The following is a 19,532-nucleotide window of genomic DNA, read 5'->3' as shown; positions in this document are numbered from 1 at the left end:
CCATCTCAGAGAAATGCAGATCTGTATCCACTTAGGCAGCTGGAACTAAATTGAACTGGTGGGCTTAAGGCCCCTGTATTTATACTACCATTTATACTACTGGAAAGTTCTAGAAGTTACTCCAAGTTTACTCAGCACTGAATCTATCTGGAATGTTCTGGAAAATAGGTAAATTTCAAAATATCACTGTCCTGGTCACAAAAGCAAAGTCTGTGGGGAATAATAGCCATTTTCTTTACTTTTGAGGCATAAGCAATTAGGAAATAACACTTACTACCCAGGAACAAAAAAAATAATAATAATTGTTACACAGTGTAATCGTATGTGAACAATGCATGGTACAAACAGTTCTAATGGGGAGTAATAAAGGAATCCCTTCATTAATTCAATTATTATTTATTTCTTAGAAGACACCCTTGCCCATGGTGACTACAATCAATAGATTAGTAAGCTCGAAATGAAGTACAGTGATTTATTAAAACAAAAGAAACCAAGATACATACACACATACATCCATTTTATTAGTTTAAAATGACTTTTTTTGACAGAAATGTTCCAAACTGCATGTAGTTTGTTCTCCCAAGACCCAGCCTCTGGCATCTTACATCTGACAACAGCAGAATCACATGGGTAGATAAGACTTTCACAATTAACTTACTTCCAGCCACCTCTCTCTTATGTGATATTTACAGGTAAGTAAATTACTGAAGGTTTTATGCCGTTCTGCCATCAGGAAGCATTTAATTCAGAATAAAGTGAAAATTGCCTTTTAAAAAATAAAAAAAAAAAAAAAAAAAAAACACAAACTAACCAGCAGCCTGTCCTCCCTGCCAGCAGCAGCACCAATAAGTACAAAGTGCTTCAGAAGTCCCCTACGCGCTTCACAGATATGACTGGTTGAATGGTACACGCTATGGAGTAATTCAACTTGGCAGGTATTTCAGTGGATGTGGGTAGTATTGTTGGCAATTTGTGTCCTAGTGGTGCTCAGCTCACTGGCCAATGGCTTGGATCTTTGAAATAACATTACCCACACCAGCTTGAGTAAAGTTAACAGAAATACAAAAAGGTCCATTAGAAACAATGGGAGCCTACTGTTACGTCCCTCCCTCAAAGTATTAGTCTTTGCCAACACAGGTAATTCACATTAACACCAACCTTACCTGAGGTTTGTTGTGCTGGACATACTGCATTGCTCTCTTACCACGAAAATATATACAATAAAACACCTAAACCTATTGTTTTCCCTTATTAATCACATGCCTCTCTAACTTTCCAGTGTGTGTATTTTCCAAATTCTACTGTTGGCATAGTAAAAAAAAAAAAAAATTCAAACTCATACAGAGACATCACTGCTCGTTCCAATACATCTGTAACTATCCAAGTGATCTTTACAATATCATTCAACACTACAAAATAACAGCTGTAAATTCAGACCTATACCAATTCCAAACAGTGTTCCTCTTTGTGAATACGTGGGCATTGGTGTAACTAGAGCTTTCATTAAAAATGTATTCTTTACTCTTGTACTGTTACTCTTAGGAGATTCTGCAGGAATTCACATGAAGTTGCCAGCAATACTTAAAAGTCTTATGTCATTCGATTATGGATATTTCTGCATGATACTTGGGGATGTAGATGTGACTGCCTTGCTATAAACCCAATCCTGTTTTAAGCCTGTGAGTGTTGTATTATTACAGAAGGCACAGGGCTGATGGCTTACGAAACTATATAATAAAAAGCAGTCTGCATGACTATCACAATTTAAGTACACAAGTGTTCTTCACTTTTATTACTTCATGACATTGACTTCAAATTTACATTATACAGGTACCGATCTAATAATTCAGTGTATTATACAGTTATTTACTTTTAAACCAAGTCAAAAAATAAATAAAATTAAGCCCAAAATATTATTACCCACTTTATAAAAACCATGTCAGAAACACAGCAACAAAAAACAATTGAGACAAGACAGGGAGGAGCAAATGTAACTATTTTTTTTGTAACTGACCACACATTAAAAAAAATAAATTGAAACAAAATACAACAGAAATACAGCAAATTAAACCAACTGAAATGCACACTTCTTTGGAAGTTTGAATAAAATTATCACCAGAAAACATAATAATAATAATAATAATAATAATAATAATAATAATAATAATAATAATAATAATAATAATCAAACAAGGCAGATGACCGAATTCAAGTTGAGTTCAGGTGTTGGACCGCAGGAGGCCCGTGTTAGTGTCAGGTGAGAGCAGGGCCTTCAACTTCACTTCTTCCTCTGGAATACATTGGCCAACATGGCCCCAGAGGTGGTCAGCTGACCCATTTTGTTGAGGAACTTGGTCTTTGTGTCTTCACTCACAAGACTTGCAGCAATGGACATTGAACTGTAAGAAAAAGGGAAACCCATTCTATGAAATGCAGCGTTATGCTTTCAGGGCGCAATACAAATAAACAATTAAAAACACCTTTAGTACACAAGTAGGTCAGATAAATACTGTATTCACTGCCCTGACTGCAAACAGTAGAGGTATTGGCATCAAACAAAAGTGAATCTACATCCACTGTAGGTACAGTGCATCCCCAATTTTGACATTGTAAATGTCTGGTTAAGGATATCAAGACAGACTCTCTTCAGTCTCGTATTCTGATAACTTCAGTAAGTTGTGCTACAAAAATGTCTTTACCAAGTTTAATTACATATCAGAGAAAATATTATTTAGATGTATGTAAAATAATGTAATGATAATTACTGCATACAGACAGCAATAACCTGTCTAGAAAATATGCATCATATTCATATATACATTTAAAAAAAAAATGTCATTTTGTGACCTTCACAAATTTACACACTAGAAAATGGAGCAGTGGTGATGGGCTCCTTAATTAACTGAAAGTGGCAACATTGAATGTAACTACAAATAAGGGCACAACACAGCAATCAGAAGGGGGTGGGGGGGGGGTGGGATGCACAATGTTCAGCTTGTTCTTTGCATTCTCTCCCAGGCACTCTTCTCTTTTTAAAACCCACATTGTGATATTACTCTGCAGCTCAGTGATGTAGAGGAAAACAACTATAAAATACATCTGTGGTTGAGATTTATTCAGGGATTTATTTATTTATTTATTTAAAGATGCCGTTTTCCGTCCTCTGTGATACAGTGATAAAGCTCTGTCCACCAAACTGCTTAAATTTGTATTCCTGAGGTTTGAGAGAAGCTTTGCATTATCTAATAACAGAATTCCATATTTTAAAACTAGACACTGGGACCTATTCCCCAGGTAAGTTTCAAGACAAAAGCTAACTTCACAAATCTAAAATACTCCTGCTGCAAGGTTTAAAGAGTGAGAAAAAAAACACTAAATGTGACGGGATAAAATTGCATAAAAACACATCACATTACCTTGTTTATTCATATGACCACACATGACACTTCACACAATATTAGTTCAAAGGAAGACAAGTGCTATTACCCTTGCGGTTCATGAACCGACTTGTTTTCCACCTTTTGCTCGCATTCCTTTATCATGGAACTTAAAATAACCTGAAAGATAAACAAGAACATGATTAAGAATGTAGCTTTTGATAAGACCACTCACACTCTGTCAGCCAGTATCACATTCAGCCAGTATCACACTCTCTCAATCAGCCAGTATCACACTCTCTCATTCAGCCAGTATCACACTCTCAATCAGCCAGTATCACACTCTCTCATTCAGCCAGTATCACACTCTCTCAATCAGCAGGTAGTCTTTTCAGAAGCTGAGATAATTAGTAAGCATGACAAAGAATTCTCTCAATAGGAAACCACACAGAACCATACAGAACACACATAATAGTAGATTAAACAGGCAAGAAAGAAAAATCTTAGGGACGATGTAGCACAAAATACTGCTTCCCTTTAAACGGAGTAGGATTTACAATTCAGATGGAAACTGCAATGACTGATCACCTGAGGCAACTTTTACCGCGGTTCTTGCTTCAGAAAACCTTATATTAAATATAACCCATATAAATGTACAATACATATTTTAGAAACCGCTCTTTTTTAAATTAAACTGTTTTATAAGTAGTGCTGGGACGAACACAGGATTTTAATGTTCGGATATTCACTCAATTTAAATATTTTATTCAGATATCTATTTGTTTTTCAAAAAGTAATAAAAGCCATTATATTGCTCTGGATGCAGGCAGAGAGAGCATAGCAGCAGGGGCAAGGGGGCGTGGCCTCTGTGCATGAGCCTTTATTTTACAGCAAGACGTTACAATATGAAACACGTTAAAATAGAAAAATATCCCAGGAGTAAAGAATAAGTTGTGTAGGACTTACTTTACCCCAGTGAATTAACTACAAAACAAAGGATATCAAATAGCAGGTCAAGTTAAACATTATTTTGTTTATTTTCACTGCTTGCCATTTCTTCACAGTAAACAGCGGCCATCGACATGGTTTCATAAAGTAATAACATGAGGGTTACTTGTGCCTTTTTGTAGCTGAACAAGCAACGAAAACTGAAATTTTACTTAAACACTTCAAATAAAACAAAAACATAGAAATGGCATTGTAAAGTGAAGGGGAAAAAAAAAACTCATCACTTTGGTTCTCATTTATTACATTCATAAAGCATATACAGTCTATATAAAAATCACTTCACAACATTATTCAGGAAGCTGGGAACTGTTTAAGCGAGACATTTCAGAATGACATGACCTTTTTCTGTCCCATGAGATTCTGGCTTGCTCTAAAGCAGCACAACACATTTTTATCCCAGATGGCTTTCCATAGAGATCACTATGCATGTGCATAATCTGGTTTGTTTACTTATTGCTGTCTAAAACTTTAAAATTAGAGGCACTTTTAAATTAGAGGCTCCAGAGTTGCTGTATTGCTCTCTCTCTCTCTGGTATTTTTGTCACTTCTATCTAAAATCTCACACAGAGATCATTTTCATTTGCTAGTTTTTGAAACTTGCGCAAATTCTGGTAAGACAGTAAATAAGTGCAAGGTATTTTTGTCACTTCTGGTGAATACGAACATCTGATTGTTGTATCTGAATAATGTTAAAAATATTAGTTTGAATATTCAGATATTTGTCCCAGCACTGTTAATATGTGTATTTGTATACAAAGTGAGGCTGTCCCCATTCTTCAAAAGTTCCTTCCTGTCATAAACCAACAGATGCTTCCCTGCTTTACAACCTGTAACATGACCTTGAAAATATTGCCAAAGTGAAATGACAAGAGGAAGTGCAACAAGAACAGACTAACAACTGAGAGCTCTCTCTAACCGAGTGTACCTGAATTAAACAGCATGCCAGCTAACACCTCTGGGAATATTTTGGTTTGCTACAACCACAAAGTAATTTTACATAGCATTCCATTTTACTTTGCAGTAAATGTTGGATATCAACCTGTAATTTGTTAGCTACTGTATGTGTGCACATGTTTACAGATTGTGGTCTAAATGTTTACTTTACAGTTCACAGAACCACATGACTGAAATTTGAATAAAATTAACATTTGCCTTCTAAATATTACAATGACAACATTGTGTTTAAGATAAGCATCTAACTGAGTGTAACGTGTCATTTAAGCCCTAATTTGGACATGTTATTAAAAACAAATTTCATGTGGATTATGAGTTCTGGGAAACTGCAATGAATAGTTATTTAAATCCAATACATTTCTTTAAAAGAGCTGGGATATGAAAATTGTAATCTGGTGACAATTTATGCATAAAACTAAATAACCATGTATTTAAGGTGTTAAATTATAATTTAAATTATAAATTAGACAAGCTACAGCATAAAGCTGTACAGTATTTTTAAAAACATGAAATCAGTATCTGATCACTATGCAATTACAGGTATAAAAAAATACAACAACCTATTTATGAAAGAGTGTTGGGGGGGGGGGGGGGGGGAGGAATCAAGGAAAAAAGCTTTGAGTAAAACGGATAGCTGGGAGACAGAGGCAGGAGGGGGTGTCAGACAGCTCTGCAGCCTTGGGTCTGAAAGAAACCTGGTGATGGGAGTTATTTTGTTTGTGTTTTTGCTTTGTTTATTTGTTAGTGTAAATAAATGTGCACAAAAGCGCTTAACCTCAAGGTGTGTGTGAAGCAGTCCTTCTTAACTTGTCAGCACCTAAAATGTATCTTATGGTTAAAACATTCTACCTTGAACCAACTGAATAAGTTATGCATCATATTTAGGGTTCAACTCCTCAAGCTTTTGTGAGGAAAAGCCTGCTCTTGTTTTGGTAACTATTAAATAGCCAAGTGTACATATTTATTACACCAATTTGTTACTTTAAAATATATATTTTTAACCATTATATTTCAATTAGTGTATCGGGAAGGTGCCAGAAATGACAAGACAGAAGTTCCCCAGTAAGCAGGTTCAGCACAGATTACTAAATCAAATCTCCAAATCTATTATCTCTATTACCTTGATTAACATATCAAATACAAATCTCTTACACAGGGTTACCATGGTGGATCGCCCAAGTGCCTAAACCCAGATGAAAACTCAAATATTAAAAAAAAAAAAAAAAAAAAAAGAGAACCCTTTGTTCTTTTAAGTATGCATACCTACAAAAATCCACAAAAAAAAACCCTTTATTATAGTGGCATAAACCATAGATGTTAACCGAGTAAACATTCCACAATGCACCTCATGTTCAGGGGAAAGATGTTCCATATCAGTTCTTAGACACCTCAGACCTGGCATAAAATGGTTTACCATCAAGTCTTCTGAAATAACTGAGAGAGTACTGTTAAGGAGCCTACCTGTTCATTTCATGTATGTTGCCAAGATAGCAACAACTACTATAATACCACAATGAAAAAACACATGGTGCTAACTACTTTAGCTATAACCCAAGGGTCCTCCCAAAGTATACATATACACATACATACATACATACACACACATACACACATATATATATATATATATATATATATATATATATATATATATATATATATATATATATATATATATATATATATATATATATATATATATATATATATAATCTGCTGCTTTCAGTGTAACATCATTGCCCCTGGTCCAAATTAACAGGACCACAGGCAAATCTTACTTGCCCACATCCTGCTTTTATAGCAGATATATAATAAACAAAGTGATCAGCTGACATCTGCTGTGGTAGGTTTGGAAACCATAATGTGTTGGACACTGCTAAGGTTTGACCTCAGGTGGCTGTCTGGAACCGAATCTAGCCTTAAGCATGTCAAGGCTTTACAATTATGTGGGAAACCTACGCATGTGCTGGGAAATGCGACCAAAACGACAGACTATTCCCATTTTCAAAGAGTTATTCTTATGAAACAAAAACCTGTAATAGTATTTGTTGTTTTTCTGATGCACTGATGGCACAGACATGAGAAAAACACACTGTTCACATCTGATGTTCAACACATGTGGAAGTTTCAAATATCACTCAGATAACTGAGGTCAGTATCATGACAAAAGCTAATTCATAGAGCAGTATATGGCATTACTATCTGTAATAAAAGTTGGTGCATAGTTTAAATCAGATTTATGGAACTATAAATTCGTAGTGAAAAGGATACAGCAACAGGACAGTGCACTGTAGGCTTCAAAGAGCTGCATGGCGATGTCTTGCCTCTTGCTTTCCACCATCTGCGTGTTGTTACCGAGAGCCAGCTTGTGCAAATGAGGAAGCACAACTGAAAAACAAAAACAAATGCAAAGAAAACCAAACGACGTAATTACACCTTGTTTCAGCAAGGTGAGACAAAGCAACCCCCCCTTACTCTTAAAATTGTTAATGGTCACTTTTGACTTTGCTGTGTAAATGTGTTCAATGTTTACAAACATGTACAAACAAACCCCCAATCCTTCTGCTCTGTTAATCTTCTGCATTTCTGTAGCGCTAGAGGCTCTTCATCGCATGCCAAGACACAGTAGCCCCAGAAACAGAAGGAGCAGTCTCATCTTTTGTGTTTCATTCTTTGCTTGTTTGATTATATATAAAAAAAAAAATTTTTTTGTTTTGATTCCCCGAGCTACAACACAGCTTAAAGATGACATCCATGACCTCTTGTTTTGCAGAAGCATGAGTAAACCCTGTATAAACCGCTCAGAATTAGTGCCTAGACCAGTGGTCCTCATTGGATTGCTGTGTACGTCACTGCAGAGTTGTATCCAGTGAACACTACGTCCGAGTGACGATTGCACTTTACCAGTAAGGTGACAGATTGAGGAACGCTGTATCGGAGTCACTCACATTCATCCCTGAACCTGGGCTCAGCATTCGGTCCAACCCTTCCAAATGTTTTGATGATCTCCATCTGCAAAGAATGCTGATCCTGATACTGGGGGTCTTCTAAAAAGGAGGCCAGTTGCATCTTCACTCTTTCCAACAGCTAAAACAATCAAAAGCACTGGACTCAGTATTCAAGCCTCTACATGTACTGGTGCCTCCACTGTGTCCACTGCATGCATCCACAGCTTACTAGATGTACTGCAGTGGAAAATATCCAGGATACTCAGAACCACCAGCTTAATGACATAATTATTTCATACTCACGTTGACAAGAGAGACAAACTGGTTCAACAATTCAAGATTATTTCCTGAAATGTCTCTGGATTTTATTGGTAAAAAGTGATGGGTGGGTGGAAATATTTCACATTTAAACTGAACCTTACTGGTTAAGGTGATACCAGCATAATGAACACTGTTAATTAAGTCCATGTATTATTAATACAAGCTGGAAACGCGTACCTCTTTTTGCGTAACTGTCTCCATGATCGTACCAAACGCTGGTATTGTAGCTATCCTTACAGAACTGGAAAAATAGGAAAATACACAATCATGTTTACGTCACGTCTGCTGAAACTAATCAACAAGCAAAGACCAAAAAAATAATCTTACTAGAAGAAAAAAATAATAATAATTTGTTAAAGTAATTGGCATTGTATGCAAGCATGGAATCATTGATATGTTCATTCAGATGTCAGTGGAAACCAAACCAAAACAATGCTAAAGAAACAGAGGGTTTTATTTACGGTCTCAGGGTTGCATTAACTCACAATTCAGGATCACTGGACAAGGTAACAAGGGCTGGAGCTACTCTCTTGTCAATTAAGGCTTCGCTCATGCCTCGCAGAATCTGCTGCAACCGGTCAAAATGCAAAAGAGAAACGGGCAGGTATAAATTATGGAGCGAAGACCTGGGCTAGCTGTGACTGTGGATGGGCAGCCAAACTTTCGGTCACCTAACATGCAAGCGATTGGTTAGCGACATCAGCCACCTGTGAGAGAGGTTAGTGGGTTACTTTACAGCAAAGCACACACCCTCCTCCTTGGCTTCAAAGAGTCACCCACACTGCTTATACAGCTATATCAAAAGATACTGAACAAAACTATAACAGATGTTTATGGAGTTTTGTTATGTGCCCAGATCAAAAAATCCTATCAATATGCCTTTTTGGTCCTTATTCTGTTTTTGTGAACAAAATACAGATTGATATTCCTGAAATGGTTCTTTAACGGTCCAAAACAGGTGTCATGATTATTAACAGAAAGCTTTGCGAATGGGGCAGAATTAATTCTGAGAATTTTAATAAACAATTTGATCTGAATGAATAGACGTGGAACACACTGTGTACTGGAATGTCTGTAAGTATATATAGTTGAAAATCTAAATCCCAGAAGCCTGCTGAAATTAGTTAACGGATAATTTAGAGCACCAGGGCCTAACATTCTAGTGTCAGCATACTGTGTGTCCTATTTACTGATAGCGACTACTGTGGTGTGTTTGAGGTACATGAGGAACCTAAAAAAGGCTGAACAAAGGCCACTGGTAATTTTTGGTATGTCTGGTTTTGTGTTTGCCACACAAAACACAACACATGTTTACTTTCAAATGTAAAGGTGTAGCAATGAACTACCAAGTGAAAACAGAGGGGATTTGCTTAAGGAGCCAAGGCTGGAGGGAATGCCAGATGAACAAGGCAGGAATAGACTTACATTTCTGGGTCACTGGAGAGAGTAATAAGTGCAGGAACAACTCTCTGAGCTACTAGAGTTTCATTCACCCCCTTCACCAACAGCTGATTGGTCAGAGCAGGGTGATGTCACACGGGATGCATGGAAAGAGCGAGCACAGTGTCATGGCACATCGCAGAGAGAAAAGGAAAAAACAAAAACAAAAAACGACAAAAAACACAAAAATATAACAAAAGCAAAAGCAAACCAAAATTTTAAAAGGCCAAGCATAGTTCTACACTACTGCTTCACATTGTGCGAAGGAATGCTGCAGTATACTAGCACTCCTCATCTACTCCAGGTTTAAATAACAACAAAACCAAAAAAAGTGGGGGGTTTGTCAGTTTTTAAAGAAAGTAATGGCGGACATCAAGCAGCAAAAGCCTTTCTCATTACTGCCAGTTTAGACAGGACGTGTGTGACCGACAGAGCCACGGTACCAGTTACTGTACACTTTTGTCAAAGCCCCTGTTCTTGTCATAGCCGCAAGCCCCCACCAATCATGTAATAAAAATTCATTTTATTACAAGGGTATTAACTTCTACTCTTGTCATAGCTCATTGCCTTTTATGGCCCAAAGCGCTGACAGGGGCAAATGCGATAGAAATCAACTCCTAACAAACACAAGGTACTTTGTATTGTACCTATCCTGCAATACACTAGAAAAGGACACATATTTAAATCCTCTGCAATTGTCTACATTATAACAATGTTCCTCTTTTATGACGTATAGTGGCTGTATTTCCACACCTAATTTCTCTGGGAAAAAGTGACGATTAATGGGATACTTGGGATACTCGATCATGTGCGTTTTCTTTATATGTAATTTCTTACTATTTCAATGTGTGTGTGTGTGTGTGTGTGTGTGTGTATGTGTTTTCTCTACTGGAGCCCCCTTCCCCGCACTCTCTTTGCATGCTTTCTGTTTAATGGAAAATTGAAGACAAAAATCACATAGCTTTTTTTCAACTTGCCTCAATGTTTAAAAAAAAAAAAAATGATTGAAAAGGTATTAGTAAACCTAATATAGATCTGAACAATACTACAATAGACAGAAAATGTATAATGGGATTTGAAAACAAGACTATGCAATATTATGCAAAATGGAGATGGTATAATATCACTTTAACTTTTACCGGGATTACTTAATTTTTTGCCAAAACAGATTTATAAGGTTTGACATAAAACATGTTTATATACGACTCGTGTTGGAGGAGCATGGTTGTAGTGCCACTATGTGACTGAGAATTCATTATTTAATCAAATATAATTAAGGTAATTCAAAAAACAGCTTTCGGTGAACGGTGTGCTAGCTATGCTGAGCCCCGAACGGCCAAACAGCCAACAATATTTTCAATCCCCATACAAGGTAGGAGTCATATCCTTGTATGCACGGATATTTGTTTTTAGATCATTAAATTAGCTTTTATATTTTAGCAATTGCACCTTATTAGAACTGGATCAGTGTAATTGATCTCGCACACCTTCTGTGTGAACAGCTTGTACAATTAGTCTACACATCTGCCAGGAAAACATGCATCAATGACACGGCTTGCTGCTAGATGAGGACACGTATTGCAATATTAGCCTCTAAGACGACCTTCTTTAAATACTGACACATCTTTTAAAACCTGCTGTACTGGAGTTTAATTTCTAGCACTGACACTGTCTCCCTCTCTCTTTTGAATGAGGAGGATTATCCCGGTTTGCTGCTTTCCAGGGGATTTTACTGCTTGTCATAAATCAACCCACAAACTGTAGTGTGTGTACCAGCAAGTGGCAGCTACACATCACATCGCAGTGAGTACTCTTGTAAAACAGATATTTTTTAAGCATTATAATGAATGTGTTTACACCCCACACTGGTTTCACCAGGGTTCAAGGAAGCTAATACATTTTGGAGGCTTTAGTTCTTCACACTCCTGTAAGTGAATCACAAAATGCAAAGCCAAACAACTTCCTAAACGACAATGCTTCAACTGACAGCAGAGTAATGAGAGTGGGGTGTGAGAACAGGCTTGCTGCAGTGCAAGCCTAGTCTGCTGCTCCATCACACAGTACACAACAACTGTTATTCTGACACAATTACTTTTATATACATATCTGTCATCTATCAAATACAAAACAGATTTGCTTTTATATACATATCTGCATCTATCAAATACAAAGCACAGTTTTTTAAAAGTTTGATTATTTGTACAGTTCAAACCGAGGCACGAATTGCTAACTTACCTCAAACATTCTTGCAGCAGTGCAGCGCACCAGTGCTGATGTGTGGACTACTCCATACCACAGAACTGTTAAGAGCAGCTCGTGGTATGCAGGGTTGGCACTGAAAAAGAAAACAAATATATCTGTTAATAGCAATAATAATACTAATAATAAGGTTGTAAACATGTTCTCTACAAGAGATGTAAAATTATATTTTTAACTTATGAAATTGAAGGCATGTATTGCATGAAAGGCATAGACGCTTCAAGTTTTCGGTATTCATGTTTTATATATATATATATTATATATATATATATATAATATATATATATATATATATATATATATATAATATATATATATTATATAAAGAGTAGAGCATAATATCTCTTTGGTCAAACATTAGGCGTATTTTAAGGCACCAGTACCTTGAATGAACAAGTAATCTGTCTTAAACCGCCACAGATGTTCAATTTCTTTAAATTACTGTGCTTTTTTGTTTTTTTAATTCAGTTTTTAATGTATGAACTAACCATTAACAAAAAAAATACAGAACAAATCAAATCACTAATAAAAGTAAGACGTTTCCCTTTTTGATCTCTGGTGCTACCCGTTGATGTAGTCGTCTTTAATATAAAAAAACAACTGTGATATCAAAATCAACCAGAAACCACACAAGCAAATTTAAAAATTAACAGAGTTCTTTTTTTATTTCACCAGCTAAAACTGCAGTGGTGTCCCAGAAATTAAAGCAATGACGTGACTCTTAAAATAAAACTTGACCTTTTCTGTTAAGTATATTTTTTGCAAAAAAGTAAAAAAAAAGAGTGACAGAAATGATGTATGCATTTGTGTATAGTAAGCAATAAAGGGGTAAATATTGCCCAAGGAAGGTAAGGCAAGGCAAAATAATTTACGTATTTACTTATTTGAATATAGTTTGAGATGACGATTCAAACTTGAACACGCAAAGCGCAAGTCAGACCAGACCCATACAGATCCGGAGTGTGTTGCTGTGTGAGTCGACACACTTTGAGGATGCTGTTTCACAACCACTTTTGTTTGACAGCTGGTTGTACTGCCTGATGCTACAAAACAGTCAACAACAGACCTGGGGTCAATTATGATCATTATAATTGCAATTACAGCAAAATTGTTTGCAATTACAATTACAGTACAATGCTATTTTGTCAAATTACAATTCTGCTGCAGTAATTACAATGAAAAGTAACAAACTACACACAAACATGTTTACTCTATTTATTCTAAACAACCAGGCAATAATCGCAGGTACAAATACACAAACATACTATATCACTTATTTTTAAACAAATGGGGTCACCAATTACATTGTAATTTACTAGCAACAGTAATGGACCCCAGGTCTGCTCAGCAATACAACAAGGATTAGAGTATTAGCTATACAGTATACACTTTGACACCTGACTGCAGTTAATGTATGAAATGTGATCCCATGTAGGTTCCCAACATGGAACTAACCCTGCTGTTTGCTGACAAGATGTCTCCCTGAATGAGTTGCTACATCTCAGCAGGCCCGTCCTGTATAAATGTTTTAAAAAAAAAAAAAAAAAAATTAAAAAATGGTATGACTAGCAAAAAAAGTGTCACTGCGTCCGTAAGGAGTCTTTGGTGGGGTAGGGATCACTGACCGCTGATGCTGACTTTAACCAGTTTGAGGGAAAGGTTATGCCATGTGAGTAGTGTTAAAATGTGCTTCATTTAAGCTACTGTATTTAAGACTAAAATTAAAATGTCGATATTACTAAAACGGTAAGCATACGGTAACAACCGTATGCTTTATTAGAGAAGTCTGCTGATCCAAATATAACTTGTGCTAACCAAAGCAAAATAAGCTTTAATACTGGTATTTTCCAACATGGCAGTATTGACCAGAAAGCTTTATAACTAACGCCCAATCCCCAGAGGTTGTTATGTATGCCATTTATATTCAATATGCTAAAAGCAGGGTTTAAAATGGTGTACAACTTTAAAATAAACAGATCAAAAGCTTTACCCCAGCTCCACAAATGAAGCTTTTAGGCTGTCAAGAGGCGCATGCGACAAAGAAAGGGTTGTCATGACATCCTCCAAGAATCCTACCAATAGCTTTCGGTCTTCTTCCTAAAGAAAAGACAAACATTTTAGGAACAAACAAGCCCCTTACTGTTGTTAAACAGATTGGTGTGAACCGGCGCCACACAACGTTTTTCTCTTACCTGATTATAACACGTTAGGACACCTGTTGCATAGATAGGTACCGTGGCCTTTGTCAGGATGCCGTTTCCAGCTGTGGCATCTAAAAATGAAGAAAATTGTCATTGGTCGAAAACAATATTGATGTTGCCATATCCTGCTGTAAATACTGCATTTGTTTTGACAATTAGCTGGGTACTGCTTTAAAAGATGGTACCATACAGAAAGAACCAAGGCTTTAAAATACATTTAAAAGACAAGGCTTTTTTAATGAATAAAATGAAGTTTGTTTTGAAACATTTCAGTTTGGAATGCGTATATTTTAACTAGTTTAGTATAATGACTGCTTGCTGTGCTGTTCTCATTTCCTATGCCATAGTTCAAATGGTCTGATAAGAGTCAGACTCTGCGCTAATGGGAATGAAAAAAAAAAAAAAAACTTTAGTTATGTATTGGGTTTTTTTAGGTTTTTTTTTATTATTTTTTTTTTTTTTTTCATAATTTTTGTATCATTTTTATTATTATTTACAACTTTAATGCAGACACCTCAGCTCCAGTGTTAATATCTTAATACCAGTAATAATACTGTCAGGGGGTGAAGTAAAATGAGGATCTGCTGTTTAAAAGACCAGAAACATTACTTACCAATGTTTTCTTCAGAAAGCCGGAGGATTTCTTGGAACTGCGGTTTCACCTAAAATAAATAAATAAGTAAATAAATACAGAAACTGAGAATACATGTTCACTGCCAAAAGGAAGAAAAATAAATAAATAGGTCTTTTTAAAAAAAAAAAAAAAAAAACACACAACAAACACACACACAACCACACGTACCTTTGTATTTGTAAAGATTTTCCCAAACGTTCTACACAACCTCCAGAAGAATCTGGAAAATTCATGGACACAAGTTGTGGAAGCAACATTGATCCTGCCAACTATTTCTATGAGCTGCGGCAGCCTGAGAAAAGCAAAAGAGGAAGACAGCATGAGAGTTCAGAATTTAGAACTTCACAGCTTCAATTTGTATTATTCTTTTCAATACCAATCTATTCAATACCAGTCTGTTTTGTGTGTCCCATTTTAAATGGGGGGATTCTGTTAGTTAGTGTAGTAAACAGAGCATTCCGCAGAGAAGAGGTTGTGTCTCAGGGAGTCGTGCCTGAAGTTGATAATATTGACTACAGTGGCAGCAAAAGGTTGTGGAATGACGTTAAAAAAAAAAAGAAAAAAACAAGTTTATAAATTTAGATGGTAGTTTTTAGACCAGCCACTGTTTAGGTCAGATTTATTAAATGTGTAGCCATTCTCATAACAATATTTATTTTGACATCCATTTATTAGTTTTTCTGTAGATATGATTTTACTATGAAACGTTTCAGAGAATCTGTTTTTCAATTCCAACGTGAAAAGTCAGAACGTTTTCATAATGTAATGAAAGGACGGCCCTCTGAAAGGGTGGCATGTCTCTTACTAGCTCCAGCTATACAATACCATTTCATTTTGTGAACTGAAGGACTAGCTTTCAACAGTCTTTGCCTGTATTGCATGTGCAAATCCAGAGTGTAGAGAGAAGGCACTCACAGCAGGTTGACCACCCAGAGCAGGCTCTCCCATCCGGTGGTCCCCTCGTGCTCCAGCTGGTAGTCGTAGAGCTGAAGTAGTACCGCCAGCTGTTCTCTGCTGCCGATGATGGTGGCCACGTCCTGGAGAGGAGAGGCTGGCCGAGGGAACCTGGTAACTGAACGACCACATAAGGGAACAAAATAAGCTCAAGTGGCTAGGGGCTGAAAACAAAGGGTCCCAGACATTAAATTGGCGCTACTGAACCCTGTGGGTGAGGCCGGGACTCGGCAGGTGCTTGAAGAGCAGGGTTTGCAGTAGAGAACTATTCCACATGATTTTCCTCCGAAATCCAACGGAGCTCAACGCCAACGCTCCTTGTGAGCCCCCAGTACAGATCATCAACTCTTGACTTGAAAAAACAAGATCTTTAATCTGTGACTCACCACAGATTTTTTGCTTTAGCAGGTAGGGGCACCAAATGGCAGGAAAATGTCAGAAATTATGTGATTAGAAGAAATGTAACAGTAGAACAGACTTTATTTTAACATGGGAATTGTACACGTAATCATTTTAACAGAATGCAAACAGAGAGATTTGTACTGTTCTATTTTAATTATATCTAAACTGAGTCATCATCTGCTATTCAGATTCAGTTCCTGATGATAAAATAGCATCAACATGGTCATGTTTAAAAAAACCAACAAAACACAAAAAAACCACACAACACACTCAAGCCCTACACTGTAACCTTTACACATCTGTGGTGAGAGAATGGTGGCAGGATTTCCGTGGTGGCAAAATTGGGAAGTGACAAAGTGGCACATGAGAAGCACTCCATTCATTTAGACATCTTGTATAAATGACACAGCCTCCATGCTAAAGGCATGAAGCGCTGTGGCTTCTGTTTTAGGCTTATCTATTGAAAGTATTCAATATAAAAAGTATATGTTTTTTTTTTTTTAAAAGGGTTGAAACATTACATTTTTACAGTGCATAAAATGACTTAATGCTGTATCCCTGATTAGATGACACTAGAGTACAAGCATGGTAAAGTACCAAGGTAATGCTCAATAATAATAATAATAATAATAATAATAATAATAATAATAATAATAATAATAATAATAATAATAACAACAACACATTTAAAATTGTCGGTTTACAGCCTCTGTAAGGCAGTAAACATGTCAGCACCTCTAACTTTTATTTTGCTTTGAATTGTTCATAACAGCTCCATAAAAAAAAAAAAAAAAAAATAAAAAAAAAAAAAAAAGATATGAATTGCCCATACTCATGAAACTACCAAGCTTATAAACAAGGGGAGGGGTGTATATAACGGGCACTATAGCAACCACAGCCTCATGCTCTTTTTTATATGGGTGAAGTCAGCACCCTGGCCAGCTTTTTTGTTAGAAATCGATTTTAATTGAAACCCCTTTTTTTGCTGATTAGGCACGTAGGTACATTACTTTTACTGAATTTCTAGATACACATAACTACTCATTAGCGTCAACATTTGAATGGTAATATAGTAACCGCACTATATGTACACACACACACACACACACACACACACACACACACACACACACACACACACACACACACACACACACACACACACACACACACACACACACACACACACACACACACACACACACACGGTATCTCATTACTTAGGAGTGTGCCTTTAGGCATAGGTCAGTTAAAAAGCAGTTACATGGGTGTGTCATATTACAGAGAACCCTGAGTAATATTGCGCCACACTGTCTGAATTTATTATTTGATTTTTTAAAAGAGAATAATCTGTACTTCCAATGAATCACTGTGGAAAAGTTTCAACACGTGTTTATTTCCAGTCTTTTACTTAAAAATGAATGACCAACAGGGACGACCCAGGGGAAGTGTCTATTAAACAAACTATAAGCGAGGTATATTATAATGCATACAGTAACAATTCAAATATCTATGAAACGTACAGAATGGTAAAGGGGAGATTGAAGCTAATGCAGTCCTTTTAAGTTCTGTGCTGTGTTTGAATGCTTGACAGTCCTGAGAACAACTTGTATTACCTTCTATGGGCAGCACTTCTCCATGGAGCTTGGCTGTATTCGTGAAGGGGGCATTCTGTATCACCACTGCAAACAGGGCAGGGATCAGTGACTGGAGTGCAGACAGGTAAATGTGGAGCTTATGTTCATCCAGTCCGTGCTCTCCTTTCTGGAAAAGATTTTTAAAAAAATAAATAAATAAATAAAACCTGTTCATTTTAATCATTTAGCCAGACATTTTTTTGCCACACCCAGAACTGTCCAAAGACATTCACTGTTACTGAGGACTCCTGCTAAATCAGCAACTGAAAATTCTTCCATCAAATGTCTTCAGACAGTACAGCTATGGCCAAAAGTTTTGCTTCACCTAGAATTTTAAGATTACCGGTAATTAAAAAATAAAAGAAAGCACAACTATATGAATATAACTTAACCCTTTTATTTAACATCATGTAATTAAAGAAACTACCAGAAGCTATAACGGTATTTCATGTTAAATTTCAAAACGTCACATTTTTCAATTTGTCAGTTTTTCATTAAATATATGGGAAACTACAAAGCGATATGCACTCCAATTTGTTAATGCAACATTATTCAGCATGTTTAATTTGATTTTATGAAGCAAAATGTGTTCATTCTACAGGTTGATTCAAAACTCCTTAGCAGAACCTTAGCAGATCCCTCCTTAGCTGAACAGTATTCTCAAATCCCTGATGTTTTGCTGTGGATTTTTATTAGTTTTTGGCAACATTTGAGAGATGAATAAAATATATATTATTTTATTCCTCTGAAAGTCTGCATTTGCATTTCATCAAAACTGAGCTCTGCAATCATTGGTTTCCTATCCCTGTTCAGGACCAGTGACAGGTATACCTCAAAACTAGGACCCTTTCGGCTTCTATAAAAGTTGCTACATAAACTCTATCTGCCCTGAAGCAAGTGCAAAGAGAATTCTCAGAGAAGAATAGAAAAAGTGTAACCTTCAAGACTTCAACTTTACAGGTTTTATTTTTCTTTCAAACAAGAGCCTGGGTGGAGGTTCAATCTGAAGTCAGCACTGATAGTCTAGGCTGGTTCACAGAGGGTTTAAGAAACTATGCCCAATTAGTCACAGTGATTTCTTAAGTAAGTGAAGCACAAACAGTGATATCACACTAGCATAAAGGTTGATAATTTGCTTCTAACACAATGAGAACCTACCCTGAGCAGCTTCTCAATCCTGCTGAGTAGTGTGGGAATGAGCTGGGACTGCAGGCTGCCCAGCTCTGTGGTCCAGGCAGCGAAAGCTGGGATGAACACCTGGTGTATTGCACAGATTACCCTCTCTGATGGGTCCCCCAGGGCCATCAGCATCAGCTCGAAGCCCTGCAATCACAGGGCAAGACGCACTTAGGACAGGACCAGCAAGTTAAAAAAAACAATACTAATTAGAATTAATA

At 36.6% G+C, this 19,532-nt stretch overlaps 1 protein-coding gene across 8 annotated transcripts in view; it reads right to left on the bottom strand.

Moving 5' to 3' along the window:
- Nucleotides 1-502: 502 nt before the first annotated feature.
- LOC121312787 (RAB11-binding protein RELCH homolog) overlaps nt 503-19,532 on the bottom strand; it is a 60,516-nt gene continuing 41,486 nt past the window's right edge. For 3 of the 8 annotated variants that reach the window (XM_041244547.1, XM_041244549.1, XM_041244551.1), the window contains 15 exons: nt 19,294-19,458; nt 18,115-18,262; nt 16,058-16,214; nt 15,311-15,434; nt 15,122-15,170; nt 14,500-14,579; nt 14,298-14,404; nt 12,284-12,383; nt 10,034-10,116; nt 8,786-8,849; nt 8,288-8,426; nt 7,611-7,727; nt 6,685-6,773; nt 3,487-3,557; nt 503-2,399 (listed from right to left, as the gene is read on the bottom strand). In XM_041244547.1, the coding sequence (XP_041100481.1) occupies nt 2,279-2,399; nt 3,487-3,557; nt 6,685-6,773; nt 7,611-7,727; nt 8,288-8,426; nt 8,786-8,849; nt 10,034-10,116; nt 12,284-12,383; nt 14,298-14,404; nt 14,500-14,579; nt 15,122-15,170; nt 15,311-15,434; nt 16,058-16,214; nt 18,115-18,262; nt 19,294-19,458 (1,614 nt within the window). In that variant the 3' untranslated portion in view covers nt 503-2,278. Of the gene's footprint in view, nt 2,400-3,486; nt 3,558-6,684; nt 6,774-7,610; nt 7,728-8,287; nt 8,427-8,785; nt 8,850-9,093; nt 9,177-10,033; nt 10,117-12,283; nt 12,384-13,762; nt 13,823-14,297; nt 14,405-14,499; nt 14,580-15,121; nt 15,171-15,310; nt 15,435-16,057; nt 16,215-18,114; nt 18,263-19,293; nt 19,459-19,532 lie in introns of those variants that run through there. The other 5 variants (XM_041244546.1, XM_041244545.1, XM_041244550.1 and 2 more) reach the window with 5 other exon arrangements.

The sequence above is a fragment of the Polyodon spathula genome, chromosome 3 (assembly GCF_017654505.1).
Source record: "Polyodon spathula isolate WHYD16114869_AA chromosome 3, ASM1765450v1, whole genome shotgun sequence".
Taxonomy (NCBI): Eukaryota; Metazoa; Chordata; class Actinopteri; order Acipenseriformes; family Polyodontidae; genus Polyodon; species Polyodon spathula.
Note: the sequence above shows the minus strand (reverse complement) of the source record. Positions and strands in the feature narration are given on the sequence as shown.